The sequence below is a fragment of the Solea senegalensis genome, linkage group LG11, assembly GCF_019176455.1.
Source record: "Solea senegalensis isolate Sse05_10M linkage group LG11, IFAPA_SoseM_1, whole genome shotgun sequence".
Lineage (NCBI taxonomy): Eukaryota > Metazoa > Chordata > Actinopteri > Pleuronectiformes > Soleidae > Solea > Solea senegalensis.
In genome coordinates, this window is record NC_058031.1 from 25,362,756 (window position 1) to 25,379,723 (window position 16,968).

Below are 16,968 nucleotides of genomic sequence, written 5' to 3' on the forward strand. Positions count from 1 at the left end.
TCTTCTCAAAAGTCCCAAACTGTCCCTTAAAGTCACCTTTAAGGGACTTTACAGCAGATAATAAATAAGATACAGAGCAGCAGCAGTTACAGCAGCAGCAGTGACAGCAGCAGCAGCAGTGACAGCAGCAGCAGCAGCAGCAGTGACTCTGACTGAGTCCTGCAGTGCAAACACAGCACAGATGTGTTTTAAATCAATCCAAGAAAAATGACTAAACTCAGTCTTTCTTATCCTGCTCTCACATAATTCTGCTTCTCTCTCGTCTCTTTAGCCTTTCGTCACTGAGCACCTCAGAAGGTAGAGACTGTGTCTCTGTCTCAGTGTCTCTGTCTCTCTGTGTCTGTGTGTGTGTCTCGTGTGTGTGTGTGTGTGTAGAGGGTGGCACTACATCTGTAACAGTTGTGTAAAGCTAACGTCTGCCATGTGGCCAGAAAACAGATTCCTAAATTCTTCTTCATGTCACTGCGGTCACACTGTGTCACTTCAGTACACTCAAAGCGTGAACATTCACCTTTATTTATTTATTTATTTATTCATTTATGTATGTATTTATTCATTCATTCATTCATTTATTTATTTAGTTATTGATTGATTGATTGATTGATTGAAGGTGTCAGCGTCGTCCCAGGTGATGAAAGCAGGCTGAGTGAAGTGAAGACGCGGCTGCCCGTGTGAACAAGAGAAAACAGACGAACAAAAGCTTAACTCAACCAGACAACGACAATGTGTTTTCCACTCTTGACGTTAAGCAGCTTTTTTCTGACAGCTCATCAAAGTCGAGCAAATCACAGATTTTTAGCTTGAATAAAACCCCAGGAGCTGCTGCTCACTGTTGCCTCGTGTGGTCACTTTGTGTCACTGTGTCACAGTGAAGGTTCTCAAACACTGAAGTGACAAAATAAGACATTTGAACTTAGTGATGGAGGCAGCAGTGGATCAACAACAGAGTGTGTGTTTGTGTGTGTGGGAGAGTGAGTGGTTTACAAAGAGTCTCATGGTAAGATATTATAGACTTTATTAGATGAGGCTTTTATTAAGTGGCTAAAGCACAAGATTCACATGATGGAGGTTGTTGTTATTGTTGTTATCATTATTATTATTGTTATTATTATTGTTGTTTTTATTGTTTTTATTATCATCATCATTATTATTATTGTTGTTGTTATTGTTATTATTGTTGTTGTTGTTATTGTTGTTGTTGTTATTATTGTTATTATTATTGCTCCTGTAAAGTAATACGCACGCGCACATGTTCACATTGATGAGACCATTATTTTCAAACTCCAAATGTTTCATAGAAATAATATTTCTGGTATGTCATGCAATAATTAGAGTCATGTAATAATAAGTAATGTGGTGTTGGAAGGATATATTATATAGCAGTTGGCATTAAATGTAATTTACAGAGTAACCTGGAGAGGATCCGTGTCAGAACCCTGTCCTCTAGCTACTGGGGTCCCTCAGGGTTCTGTCTTGGGCCCTCTCCTCTTCTCTCTATACACCAACTCTCTTGGTTCGGTTATTCGCTCTCATGGTTTTTCCTATCACAGCTACGCCGACGACACCCAACTCATTCTCTCTTTTCCCAGCTCCGACACACATGTAGCAGAACGGATCTCCGCTTGTCTGACCGACATCTCTCAGTGGATGTCTGACCATCACCTGAAACTCAATCTCGACAAGACTGAGTTTCTTTTCCTCCCAGGAAAGGGCTCTCCCACCACAGACCTAACCATCACCCTCAACAACTCTGTGGTAACTCCTTCTCACACCGCAAGGAACCTGGGTGTGACACTTGACGACCATCTCTCCCTCACTGCCAACATTGCTGCAACAGCTGGATCTTGCAGATACATGTTGCACAACATCAGAAGGATTCGGCCTCTTCTAACCCAGAAGGCGGCACAGGTTCTGGTCCAGGCTCTTGTCATCTCACGCTTGGATTACTGCAACTCCCTCCTGGCTGGTCTCCCTGCGTGTGCCATACGACCTCTGCAGCTCATCCAGAATGCAGCAGCTCGACTGGTCTTCAACTTACCAAAGTTCTCCCACACTACACCGCTCCTCCGCTCCCTTCACTGGCTTCCTGTAGCTGCTCGCATCCGCTTCAAGACTCTAGTGCTTGCGTTCCATGCTACAAACAGATCCGGTCCAGCCTACATCCAGGACATGATCAAAACCTACACCCCAGCCCGCCCACTCCGCTCTGCATCGGATCGCAGAGGCATTTGCAGAACTCGAGACTGTTCACTGTCCTCGCTCCCAAATGGTGGAACGAGCTCCCCACCGTCATCCCGACAGCGGAAAGCCTCCACATCTTCCACCACCGACTAAAAACACATTTCTTCCGACTCTACCTCGACTAAGACGACCAAAAACTTGCTTATACATCGCACTTATGACTAGCACTTCACAGTTTGGCTTACTTGAAGCTCTTACTTACTTCTAGCTCTTATTTGTACCCAAATGTTTAAATGCACTTATTACAGAGTAACCTGGAGAGGATAAAAGCTTTTTGGATAAATGCGTCTGCTAAATGACATGTAATGTAATGTAGTGTAATTCAAAGTGGGATTAAAGGGGATGAAATGTGATTTAGAAAACCCCGGCAGAGCTCTGAGACCAGGATATGGGGACCTTGACCTCACAGGTTTAAGACCTGGTTTTAAGGTTAGGGTTTGGCACTAAGTTGTGAAGGTTAAGGGACAAAGAGTACATTATGTCTGTGATGTGTCCTCACTAAGACATAAAAACAAGTTTGTGTGTGTGTGTGTGCACTTGCTCATCACTTTGTGAGCATGTCAGACGACTGCATACCTCACTGTGTTTGTCCTGTACACACACACACACACACACACATGTTCTTTATGGGCTGGCTAATGGAGGCGAGCTCTTCCTGCCTCTGTGATGTGGTTGACTGTTGTTTGATGTGCGCAGGAATCCTGCAGGAGATTCACCCCGAGCTGATGTTATCACATAAAAGCCCTCACCATGGAAGAAGAAGACACTCCACTCTCTTCTTTATTTCTTTTTTAACTTAATAGAGATCCATGAGGCCACATGCATGCACACACACACACACACACGCACACACACACACACACGCACACCATTTCTCTAATTCAATGGAGTGTGTAACCCAAGGCCAAACACACACATTTGATTTCAGTCAGTGCTGAACCCGTAGACCTGTGGCTGGAATGGATCACAGACATGTCAGTGTGTGTGTGTGTGTGTGTGTGTGTGTGTGTGTTTAATATATTTTTGTTATTGCTGTTTTGATTCCACCACTAAACGATATCACGTGTGAAGTCTGTATATTTAAGACGTACACATTTAAGTGCACCTGCTCAGTCTCTGCGGGTTGGAATTAATGTGTGTGTGTACTTGTATTCATATCTTTGTGAGGTCCAAAAACATAAACACCATTTGTGGGGACATTTTTCTCTGGGTCCCACGACTGTGGTTTTAGGGTTAGGTTAAGGGTAAAGTAAGCGGCGGTTAGGGTTAGACTTATCTGTAATCTGGATCAGATCCAGATGAAACTCAGTGGAATGTTGGAGTTCCTCATCGATCAGATCCATGAACGTTTTACAGTTTCGCTGATCATGAGATTATGGAATTTTCTGAAAATCGGATCAATGTTTGTGACGTCATCAGTGAGTCGACTCTTCCCTGAACTGAACAAAAACACAAGCGTGCAGATAAACCCACAGGAAGTTGTTTAATAGATGGAGGCAAAATCCCAAAAAAATGAAGTTCTACTGCTCACAACACCCGGGCGATGAGCAGTTGTCTCCACCCGCCCCTGCTCTGCTGCTGTATACACACAAACGCTCCCTCAGACAGGCCTGACCGCTTCGCCTGTATTCAAGTGAGGAAAACAAATTCAAAAAGTCGACGAGGAACTCTCTTCTCAAAGGGAAACGTCACAGTTTAGATCATAAAATCAACTATTTAAATCATTGACTTTTGTGAATTTGTTTGTAAAAGAGAGCGAGAGAGAAAAAGCCAGGTGGTCTGTGGTTTGTGGGCAGGATTGTCTGACATGTGATTCACCAAACCAGTAACTGAATAAACCAGAAAACCATGTCCAGATTAATCACTGATGAAAATAATCACCAGCTGCAGCCGCGGCGGCCGTGGATGATGCCGTTCCCCCGCTGGTCGTCGTGGGCGTGGTCTCAATGTTGCTCGTTAAAAGGACACATCAGCATATTGCGGCGATCCTCTGATCCCCGACTTAAACGACTCCAGACATAAACACTCGCGTCGCTCACATGGAGTGAGTCATGAATGGCCACATACACACTGTCGTAACTGAGCATTGTCTGTGCTCGCTGCTGTTTGTGTTTGTGTAGCGGTGAGCGGTCCTGTTCTCTGCGCAGTCCGCGCGCCCACATGAAGGCTCGCCGCCGTCTCACTGAGGCCCACTTTAAAGACGAGGGACTCGCGCGGATTAAGCTGCGGTCGCGCATATGAATAGATGTGACGCTCGCGTTTCATTTCCCTGCTTTGCTTCTCTCTTCACTGCCGTCTGCTTTGCTTTGTCTTGGACGTCAACTACGATATTGTAAAAATAAGACAACACTTTTATTGCGCAGTCATGAAAGTTTACAGCGTCTGTGGTGCATGTGAGTTGTAATTTCTGTCCACAAACAAATAAGACAAATGTCGTTTTTGGTTTTATGAGATTTTTGGATTCCTGGTGGTGAGCGAAACTCCAGTGACCTCTTTTTCTTTTCCTCTCTCTTCTCAGTTATCTTTATTTTTAGGGACCTAGTGTTGACCCGAGCGAGGACACAATGAAAACTGTTTCTTCTTCTTCAGAAACATTAAAAACTCACTTATGGACAGAAAGATTCTTCAGAACCATAACCAGGCGTATAACCAGAGTAAAATAGTACTGGTCTGGGTGGAGCTACACCGACTCCACCCACAACAACAAAAAAAAACGTCAGTCCCTTGCCTCTGGTGTTTCTCGGGCCCAGCCCACACTCCGCCTACCAAGCAAGCCACTCCCAGGGTTTTACCATTCCATTCCAAACCGAACCATGATGGGAACACGGCATAATCATGGGTGTGGCAAAAAGCATTGACCACGCCCCTTAACCTAAAGCCACAGTCATGTCCAAACGTGCAGCTGAAGCCTCATTCAGACAGGATTAGATTCTCGTGTGTGTAAATATTCTCTCGGTTTACACTCGGTGGTCGGACAATTCTGTGCAAACTCTCGTGTTTCCGGTATAAGAAGAATATTAATATGTAAAATGACTCCCATCCATAAAAAGCTTAAATCTCTCTGTACTTTAATAAACTTCTCTTGGACATTTGATCTCTCGTTCGTAAAATCTCAAAGATAATCTGACAAACGTTAGATATTTCCGATTGTTTTGATGATTACAATAATTATAAGAACCTTGCCAGATGTTGCCGTGGAAACGGACAGCGACTCCAAGCCTGTGTCAACTGTCGCTCCAAAACTCAGCATCCAATCAGCAGGCAGCTTCACAAGCCCCGCCCATGGTCAGAATCTCAAAGAACAAGTTTGGAGCACAAACACAAAAGAGGCGGAGCAAGCGGAATTCTGATCACTGCAAAGAAAAAGTGTATTTTTGAATATTATGGTTCTTAAAAAGTGCTGTTTGATAATCTAATCTAATCTAATTCCACAGCCAAATAATCTCAATAACACGTAAAATAACACAGCGGCGAGACGCAGGTTAAACAGAATCATTAAACATTACCACACTACAGACATCTGAACAACAATACTCTGCTAAAGTCACAGCACCACCTAGTGGAGACGGGAAATCGCATGTTTCCACCTTTGATATACGAGTGGCTCTGTTTTAGACGAGGGCGCGAGGGGCCCGCGCTGCGCTGCCTGCAACCCGAGTCTTTTTATTCTCTTTCCATCCTTCATCTTTCATTTCCTCTCCCTCCGCTGTTCCTCTCATTCCTTCTTCTCCAGCACTAAACTCTGAATACCCACCGGCCCCCGAGAGAGCAGTCATGTTTCCAATATGTCTCCATTTAGCAGAGACCAAATGAACAAGCGCGGGGGCCAAAACAAGAGCAGGGGAAAATCATCACATCGCCACTGGCACAAGCTGCTTATCTTTCACTGCTCTTCACACACACACACACACAGATATTCATGTATGCACATGTTGTTCTTTGCACACAAACACACATCAGCGAGTACTGAACACACTCTCATCAAAACTCGCTTGGGCTGTTTCCTGCCACTGCCGAGAAGTACATAATGATAATTACAGTTTGGGTCGACATCCCTGAATTAACCAGATTAGACACACACACACACACACACACACACACACAGCAGATCCAGAAGTGCCAGGGGGGCTCATTGCTGTGGTGAATGCTGACTTGACATGCAGCAGCAGCAGCAACATCAGCAGCAGCAGCGGCGGCAGCAGCAGCATCAGCAGCAGCGTTGAAGCAGCCCTGGTGCTGGGAAGTGGTCCACTCCACTATTGTTCTCGATTAAAACCTCCTGGGAACCGAGAAGGTTCAATAAAAGTCCATGAAACACCCGCGGAGTCGGAGCTCTCGCTCAAGTCTTTAAGTAACAACACCTCACTGTGATCGGTGGGAACTGGGAGAGAATGTGTAGGAGGTAAAAGTCCTTAACACATTTAAGAGGGTTCTGATGAGCAGCAGCTGACAGTCTATGATCTCTTAACAATAGTTTGTCTTCTCCTATACAAAAGTCCATAGAGAAAAAGAGCAATTTAAGCTCCCAGAACACCAGGAGCCGCTGCTCTACTGCTGCCTCGCTCGGTACGTCACTGTCACAGAGGTCGATGTGATCAAAGCATTTCAAATGCAGAAAAGACAAAAGAACACAATGAGAACTTGATGATGAAGCAGCAGAGAATCAACAACTCCTGTGTGCTGTGATTTTAAAATCACTGATTTTCTCTATGAGGTTTGGCGTGGGAGAGTGAGTGTTCACAGATAAAGTTATAGATTAGGTCAATATACTATATATACATATATATATATATAGATGAATTCATAGCTCCTCCTCCTTGTGGGCGGAGTCATCATCTCACTGTGATGACATGGTTTTCTCCGCGCCACAAACACTGACTTGTAAAGCAGTTGTTTTGGGTGTAAGTGAATCATTAGAATCATTAGAATCATTAGTTCAGATGAGTTGACAGAATGGTTCGGTCCTGCAGACACTGCAGTGACCGTGGTGACGATGGTGCTGCCTCTGTTCAACACATTTGTTAAATGTTGCAGATGAAGTTTAGTTAACACTGATCTACAGTGTTGTTGTTGCTTTGACGTGGCGCTCATGACTCTTCAGGGACGAACCTCGTCACAACAGGAAGTAAAAAAAAACAAAAACAGAGCTACCAGGTTCTATCACTGATGGAGAAGAAGAAAAATACGAGTCGAGCTGGAACGGAGTGACACAGGAAAGTATTCACTGTGATAAAGAACGACAGGAAGATCTGACCAGAGAAGCAACAGGAGCCGGAGCTCAGGTGTGTGTGTGTGTGTGTGTGAACCACAGAGGCTCAGAGGTGTTTACAGTGTGTGAATAGATGCCAGTAAGTCCCACTGACTCACTCGTGTGGGTAAACCAGCGTTTCATGTGCCCACAGTGGTAAAGCATGAGGGCATTTCACCAAGCCACTGTTTTCATGATCTGTTTTATAACTCCACATATTACACACTGCTGCTGCTGCTGCTGATCACAGTCTTTAACCCTTTCTCCCATCTGTCTCTGCTACTGTCTGTCTGCCTGTCTGTCTGTTGCTATGTCCACCAAGGAAGTTCATGTTTTCATCTGTAAGTGTGTGGTGTGCGATCACCTGAGTAAGGAAAACTGTCAAATATATATCATGTCAAAACTCATCATAATTTGGTTTGTGTATGCGGGATCAGACACATTTCATCCCGATATAATCCAGATTATGGGTTTGGTAATAGTGTTTAAGCCTTAGTGTACTTCATTATTATTAATAAATAAGTTTGTTTTTTGGCCAGTTTTTCTTACAAAACAAAAACAACTAAAGCACAGGTGTCGTCAGAATATCTGCCTGAAAATGTTAATGATCTATAATCAGACTCAGACTGACTGACAGTAAACGCCTCTTTGATTGACCCTCTCCACATCCCCTCATTCCACCGCTGACCCTGGGTGGAGGCCCCCCCACACACACACACACACAAACACAGAACTTCCAATCAATAGTCCTGAGATTTATAGAAGCTGTGAACTCTGTGTTAGTCTCCTCAGGGCCAATCAGATTAGGCTTTCAAGACTTCAACACCAGCCAAATGACACTAATTAGCTGTGTGTGTGTGTGTGTGTGTGTGTGTGTGAGACAGGGTTATAGTGCACCTCCTTCCTCAGGACCATTTCCTCTGATAGTAATTATTAGGTATGTGTGATAAATTCCAGACGCTCTCTCTCCTCCAAACGTCCACAGATAGAAAAAGACAAAGAGAGGGAGGTGCTAATGCCCACAGGAGGTTAAAGGGTTTTGTGAAGTGTGCTTGTATGAAGCAGTGACGAGTCCATCTGCACTGACCGCTGCGCCACCGTGTGCGTCCCCCTTAAGCACAGGCCAGGGAGGCGACATACTTAATAAGAGGCTCATCTCATAAAATATACACCAGTTTAAAAGTACACAACAGTTTAAAAAAATAACTTTAGTTCATAACTTCATGTCAGTGACACAAACGTACCACACGAGGCAGCAGGAGAGCAGCAGATTCAGTGTCCTTGCCAGATAAAAATCATAATTTTCTCTATGGGGTTTGGTGCAGGACAGAGAGATTCATAGACCTAACATGACGTGGATCTCTCCTTCGAGCGTTGAGTATCTCTGCTGCGAGCGGCGAGTATCTCTCCTGTGAGCGGCGAGTATCTCTGCTGTGAGCGGCGAGTATCTCTGCTGGGAGCGGCGAGTATCTCTGCTGCGAGCGGCGAGTATCTCTGCGATATATCTCTGCTGGATATCTCTGCGGTATCTCTGCGGTATCTCTGCGAGTATCTCTGCGTGGCGAGAATCTCTGCTGCAAGCGGGAATATCTCTGCGAGCATCTCTGCTGTGAGCGGCGAGTATCTCTGCGAGCATCGCTCCTGCGAGCGGCGAGTAGCTCTGCGAGCATCGCTCCTGCGAGTGGCGAGTATCTCTGCGAGCATCGCTCCTGCAAGCGGCGAGTATCTCTGCGAGCATCGCTCCTGCGAGCGGCGAGTATCTCTCCTGCGAGCGGCGAGTATCTCTCCTGCGAGCGGCGAGTATCTCTGCGAGCATCGCTCCTGCGAGCGGCGAGTATCTCTGCGAGCATCGCTCCTGCGAGCGGCGAGTATCTCTCCTGCGATCGGCGAGTACCTCTGCTGGGAGTGTGCATCTGTCAGGTTTCATAATGTCACACTGTAACGGTTCAGATGCAGTGGGTGGGCCGTCCACTGCCAAAAATCATAACGTGTACGTGAGCGCCAAAAAATTAATAAGTGGTGATAAAAGTGACCATAATTGATGTGAGAAGAGCCAAACGCTGAGTGAAGTGAGTTCAAAACGTGACCAGTCCAAGACAATAACATGAAATTTTATTTTTAAGTCACTGAAAACGGAATCAGACGAGTTTTTGGCTTTAACTTGTCGTTACGATGGTAAAAACAAATGATCGCACAGTAATGGTGAAAGGAAAATGACACCATCCATGTTTATAGGGATCTCATATACAGTAAGACTGTTATTCTACTGAGACGCAGTGAGGGATTTACGACACAGAGGAACCAAAACCACAACAATAAAGAGAGAAGCATCCACAGGCATTTATCAGTGCGGTCTGACAAAAACTCAACTCAACCTCATAAGAGAAAAGATGATCATTCCGCTGCCTTTAACTCTCGTCTTTACCAAAGTCAACTAATGTGGACAGAAAGCATGAAACTCTGGGACAAACACGTGTTTGTTGATTATCTTTCTTCAGTTTAAACGTCTGCGGTTCCGTTTCTCAAAAACAAAACGTTCCGTCAAAGTTTTACAAACTAAACAAACTTCCCTGAATTCCATGTCTTTGAGCTCTGAAACTGAATTTGAATGACGTCATTAGAAACTGAACGTATTGGTCTGAAAGAGTGTTGCAGGATGTAGTATTAAACTAAAGAAAATGTTTTTTTCAGTTGAAATAAAGTGGTAATATTATGAGAATAAAGTCATAATTATTATTCAAGCTTTTCTCCAGGTTTGTGAATTCTTCCCATACCATTCTTTTCCCTTCACAGTTTCATTGTGAGAATAATTGCAGGTCTGACAGCTCCTGGCACTTAGCTGAGGAATACTTAAGGTAATTAAAAGTATATTTTTATGGTCATTTTCCAAAACAAACCCTGAGTCAAACACAGCAGCAGAAAGTCACTGGAACTCATGGCAAAGTAGAAGGGAATCTGGCTTAGAACCAAAAGAGTTGTCAGTTTGGATCGGGGATAGGTCTAAGTCTGGAGAGCCTCACAGTTGCTTCACATACCCACTGTTAGTCCTAAAAAGAGTCCAGAACAGTAGAGGTTAGATTCAGATGAGCATAACAGGGAGACCAAAGTGGAACTGAAGTTCCTGCAGGAGACAGGTGAGCTAAACCTGTGCCTCTTCTGCCATATTTATTGATCTTCTGTTGTCTCTAATTGTATCCTCCGTTGTCTCCTCCTTCCTCTTTGGTGTTGTTTTCATGTTAGAACCACTTTCACTGCAGCTTGATCTCTGATTGACTGATGTAGTCACAGACTAAGATCAGATTTCCAGTCGGCTGAACGCTCAGATGCTTCAACGCATCTGAGGCATGTTGGCAAACCTCTCTCGCAGCATCTCTGAAGGTTCCCACAGCCAACGCTGATGTGGAGCTCGTGCCATCTGTGGACGTTTGTCTGCGGGTTGCTGGAGACTCCTCGGTCAAATGGAGCTGAAATTTATGAAACATGAACTCGGCGTGAGCTAAACGTGCCATAATCAGTCCAACAACGACCTCAGCACTCCATTCATGCAGTTCATGTTGTTCAGATCCAGGTAAAGTCTGACATTATACTGTGTTTATAAAGAGCTGCTGCTGCTAAACTACACTTTAGACAATCACCCATTTACACCCATCCACTCAAGTCATTACAGAGCTCCCCCTACAGTTTGGGAGTACATGTTTGTACGACACCATCCATCTATGAAAACTGAATCCCTCCCTTCACCTCTCCTGACCATGTGCACTTGTTTTTTAGCGAAGCCTAACACAATCCGTGTAGCCACGTCCATGTCCACCTCCACGTCCATGTCCACCTCCACGTCCATGTCCACCTCCATGTCCACCTCTGTGCCGCTGAGCCACCGTACTGTACTGACCACGACCTCACATGCGAGGATTTCCATGTGATGAAGCTCGTTATTGACAAAGAAGGAAAAAACCTCAAAGGAGACGGCGGAGAGGGCGGAGCCTGCCAAGGCCCTGACACAATAACACACCTACAGGCACGGCGGCCGACACACATGTGGAAGGTAAACACGCGTGTCAGAGGCCACGGGAGCACAGACAGATATGATGAATGGCTCCAGGTTCCCACGAGGCGACGCACACACAAACCTGCTCGCACGCTGATGTGTGGTCGACCCCGCCTCCTCACCGCAGCACAGAGAATCCCATTCACACACGGCACTGAGCCGCCGTGTCATTACCAATCACAACAATGGCACTGTAACACCATACGTGTGTGTGTGTGTGTGCGCTAAGTTCTAGCATATGATTGTAGCTGCACATGAGACTTTTCTCCACATGTGAATGTGTGTGTGTGTGTGCGTGTGTGTGTGTGTGTGTGTGTGTGGCCCATGCTCCTCAGAGAGAGATCACTGAATGGGGACATGACCTTGCCAGAGCTGCTGGGCTCTCTGTGTGTTTCGTCAGTGTAACCATGGCGACGGCGCTCTGCAGACAGCACGTCTACGTTGGGGATTTGGGAGTCATGATGTCACGACTGCTCTAAGCTTCATGACGCCACGCTTCGCCGCTGTAGCGGGCCCACGCTCGGTGGACGGCCGCGGGTTGGAGCCGAAGACGTTTCTCCTCCTGATCCACAGCCGTCCTGAAGGTCTTTCTCCAGCCTCTACTGTGGACTTGGTGGCTTAACTTTTAAAGAGCAAAACCTCTACACATTCCCCCGGTCTAGTTCTACTCGGCTCTACTTGACTCGGTCTGGGTATCAGGCCTTGCCGTGGACGGGGTCTCCATAGCTGTGATGTCAGTTCCCTCTCGTCAGCACAGGAACGTCATGCTGGTTTTTGTGATTTAGACCAGATTTGTCATTCACATATAAAAAAAGAAAGTCTGGGTCACAGTACTCTCCTCTTTGATCCAGACCTTGTTCTTGCTGTGACCATGGCTCTGAGACAGGGGAGGTTCTGGAGAACGTCCTGAGATCTTGACTTTTGGACGAGTTTCTGCACTTTAAATTTAGCAAACTTCATCTCTCATCATCAATAATTCAGTGATAAACGTTTCCACACACACTGACACATGGATTCAGAACCTGAGATGATCAGAACGTTGCTCTCTCTCTGGATCTTTACTGTTTTTGCGTCTCACGCCACAACATACATGTTCACCTTTTATGCAAACATCTGGCCAAGAGACGAGTCGTCTGACATATTTCCCGGTTTATTCGCTGACGTCTATGAATTTGAACAGTGTTGCATGATGGGATTGCTACTGTAGCTCTTGTCTGTCCTGTTAGTCTCCAGATGTCTGCTAACCAGACTCTACTCCCACCTGTACACCCTCTTCATCTTCTCCCTGTTCTTCCCTCCACCTGCACTCCCTCCATCATTCTCTCCCTCTCTCCAACTCCCTCCCTTGCTTCATCCATCACCTTCTTCATCAATCCCGCTGGCTCTCCTTCACCCGCGTTCCCTCCCCGACTCTCTGCGACGGCTTCTCTCGTCTCTGCCGTGTATAAAATAAACGAATGTGAGCATAATTTCCTCTCCATCTCTCAAAGTGTCAGGCCGCCGCCGCGCGACCCCCGGAGGCTTCCACTTCTCGCTTAAAAGCCGCCGCTACCTTTTCTTAGCTCTGCAGTCGTTTTTCCATCACTTCAGTGTAAACAGAGATAATGTCTGAGATGTTCAGACTGTGGAAACATCTCAATGACCGCCTGTTCACAACGTCCAAACACATCATCTCTCTATTGTGCACCTGCACTCACTGACCCTGGACTCGTGCAGTGACTCGCTCCTCTGGAGGCCATCTGTGTGTGTGTGTGTGTGTGTGTGTGTGTGTGTGTGTACAGTATGGAGGAAACTCAATCTGGTGTGGTGTGACAGAGCAAAACCTGGAACGTTCCTTATTCATCAAACATTTGGCTCTGTATTTGAAAAGGTATATATGAAATTCCCTCCCTCACACACACACACACACACACACACACACACTCTCTATTATAACAAGGATGCATGAATATTAGGGCTGTAATACTTATATTTTTCTTTAATTACAACAGATTCTCTGATGTTTTCATGTTTCTTTGCATCGTATAACAAAAGTCTTCGTTCTGAGGTTCAGGAAAGAATCAAATCAAATCATTTTTTTAATCTATGCTGGGAAAGCCGAGCTCTTATTGTCTAACAGTGTTGAAAAACTCTCTCTCTCACACACACACACACACACACACACACAGAGCTCCACAGTTCACTGGGGAACGTGCCTCACATGGTTTCCTTCAGCTGGTTTTCTTGACAAATGCCACATTACAGCGTGGAGAGGGAGAGACTTGGCCCGCGATCAAGCTTCTCTCATGATTTCGAAGATTTGAAATACTTCAGTTTGTGTAGCACCCCCACTCCCCTCCTCTCCATCCTCACCTCCCTCCCTCCCTCTCATTCTCTCGCTCCGTCTCGTTTCCCCGTGCGATCGTTCCTGTTTAGTTTCCCTGTGCTAACGTGGAACGTGGTTCTGTGCTGTGGGAATATGACACTGAAGGAAAAATGACTGCATGTCTGCAGATATGTGTGTATGTGTGTGTGTGTGTTCTTGTATGTGTGGCTTTGTGAGGACCAAAATTCAACTATTCCACTCCAACATGAGGCCTTTTGTCACACAGTGATATGACGACTGTGTTGAAATGATTGACTTGCAGACTTGCAGTGACTTTGCACAGAAACGCAGTCACTGCACGATATGCACTGGTCTCTGGTCGTCTGTGACCTGTCCCGCCCCTTGAGGCGTGTGAGAGCAGCGCGAGTGACTCCTGCTGCAGCCAATCACAGCCCAGCTCCACGCGGCATGTGTCACATAACGAACATAGATGAGACTGTGGTGAGTTTTATCATCATTTACACAGTTCCTGGGCCGTAGTAAAACTAAAAAGGACCGCATCCGGCCCCCAGCCCACGAGTTGAAAACGCCTGGTATAAACCATACAGAGTAAGGACATTTTGGCCTTGTATCTTTAAAAGACCTTTGGAGAGTCAAGACCTGGTTTTGGGTGAGGTATTCAGCTGTGATGGTTAACGTGACGGTAAGGAAATGCATGATGGTCTATGAGGGTCCTCACTATGACTGAAGCACAAACGTGTGTGTGTGTGTGTGGCTCGCGTAGATGTCGAATCTCACAAAGCTTCGCCCCCAACAACAATTCTACAGTCCTTTAATCCTCATCATCAGTGACCCCAAACCCCAGCCTTCGACCTCTCCACACACACACACACGCACACACACACACATACACACACACACACACATGCCTTCCATTAGCTCCTACCAGCATCGACACAAAGGCAAAGAATGCAAAACAACTTTGTTGCTCTTTATGTCAACCAACCATCACACACACACACACACACACACACACGTCACATGACCCCGTCAGTATTCACCCCCGTGATTTCACATACATGTAGATGTTTGTCTGGATCATATTTAACACATTTCCTCTGCTAAACATCACTACCCATGTTTGGACTGCGGAAATTGGAACAGACAGGAAGATGGTTTGGATCATATGAGCGGGTATATTGTGTGTGTGTGTGTGTAATGTGTGTGTGTGTGTGTGTGTGTGTGGTTGTTGTTATGATGCATGTGTTTTATGGAACATACAGAGTGAATAAAGAGCACATTTTATGTTTGGTTTGTGTTTATTTATGTTCAAAGTATAAAAAGCTGTGTGTTCCATATTATAATATAGACTGGTTTACTAAAGGTATCGACCAAGCTTTATTTTTTCATCGTTTGATGTATTTAATATTTAGTTGATACATTGTTTTTATTGAAAATACAGTATTTAACTGAGCTGCAGTGCAGACATAAAATATAGACTGGAGAAAGACAAGTATACACAAGAAGAGCTGTTCTACTCATACATGAATACCAAACACCTGCCAAATAATGACCTGTTATCCATATCCATGGACAGACTGACTGCCAAATAATGAGCTATTCTATACACCACCAAGACATTGACTAACAAATAATGAGCTATTTTACATATCTTCCATGAGACTGATTATTGCCAAATAATGACCTGCTGTATTAATCCATGAACAGACTGACTGCCAAATAATGAGCCAAATCTATAGTTATGTGTAGTGAGCCTGGAGAGGTGGAGGTCTGCACTGGAATGTTATTAGGAGACAGACAGACAGACAGACAGAATACCTGTGTGTGAATGACAGTGAGACAGGTGATACAGTGAAGATGTGAGGAGCACAGGAAGAGACAGACCTGGTGTCAGAGAGGTGAAGAAGAGAGTACGGTCATATAAGTTAATGTTACTGTATGTGTGTGTGTGTGTTTTTAATAGTCTTCTCTTTTGTTCTTCACTGAGTGAATGACATTAAAAGCATCTTCCTGCGACACATGACGACCAGATCTGCGGCTTCATGCTCCTTCAATCAGACACACATGTAGCTGCTCCGCTCACACACACACACATGCATTAAACCCCCCCCGCACATATATGCTTATGAGCCGTCTGAGGCCACAACACCTGCCGCCAATAAACCAGGCGGCGGTGGACATGAGCAGATCCAGCATCAGAGCACACCTCAGCACCTGAACGACATCCACATGTGAACGAGTGAGGGGATGAACGAGTTAACGTCGTGTCACAGAGAGGTTTGTGCTACTGCTGAGGAAGTGATGACGTTCCCGATCAAATACACAATACATCAATAAACTCCACAACTCTTTTAACTCTCCATAGTTTAGAGAGATAAATGGACTGAGGACGGACAGAGAGACATTAGCGATCCTGACAGACACTTACTTCATCTCCAGTATCTCTCCCAGCTGTTGCCGTCTCTCCTGGCGCATGTTGCTCAGGTGTCCGTCTCGCTCGCGCAGGGACTGCTGAGTGGACGTCAGGCGCAGTTTGGTGGCGTCCAGCTCGTGTCGCGTCTTCTCCAGCGCCCCCATCAGCTCCTCCAGCTGTTCAGGGTCAGATACATCACACACACACACACACACACGCGTGGGTTAAACCTGAGTGAAAACATACCCAGCCTGCTCACACACACACACGGCCCTGTCGCCATATGTGAGAGGTGTTGACGAAATCGTACTAAATCTGATATGAATGTTTGATTTCACACTTTTGCAGGACCACTCTCTCACACACACACATATGGAAATGGTACAGTACTTATTACTTAAGGTGTGTGTGTGTGTGAGGGAGAAGCCTATAATTGAGGTGAGACGACATGAAAACGCCAACATCTACAGACCCTTGAGCAGGAAGTGTGACTCTACTTCAGAGCAGGTGAGAAAAATGCTCGACCACTCAATGACGTCTCCTCCTCTCTCTCTCACACACACACACACACACACATGCCCCGCAGGTCTGTGTGTCCAACCCGGGCGTCTGATAGACAGGAAGTGACCTCGGGGCGTCATTATCCCAGGGCAGGAAGTGTCTAATTGTCTAACAACAAGAACTTCACAACA

The 16,968-nt window shown here is 45.6% G+C and overlaps 1 protein-coding gene across 1 annotated transcript in view; it reads right to left on the reverse strand.

Moving 5' to 3' along the window:
• LOC122777319 (ERC protein 2-like) overlaps positions 1 to 16,480 on the reverse strand; it is a 106,075-nt gene extending 89,595 nt beyond the window's left edge. Inside the window, exon 1 of the mRNA XM_044038483.1 lies at positions 16,292 to 16,480. Coding sequence (XP_043894418.1) covers positions 16,292 to 16,440 — 149 coding nt within the window. The 5' untranslated portion in view covers positions 16,441 to 16,480. The remainder of the gene's footprint in view (positions 1 to 16,291) is intronic.
• Between the last annotated feature and the right edge of the window lie 488 nt (positions 16,481 to 16,968).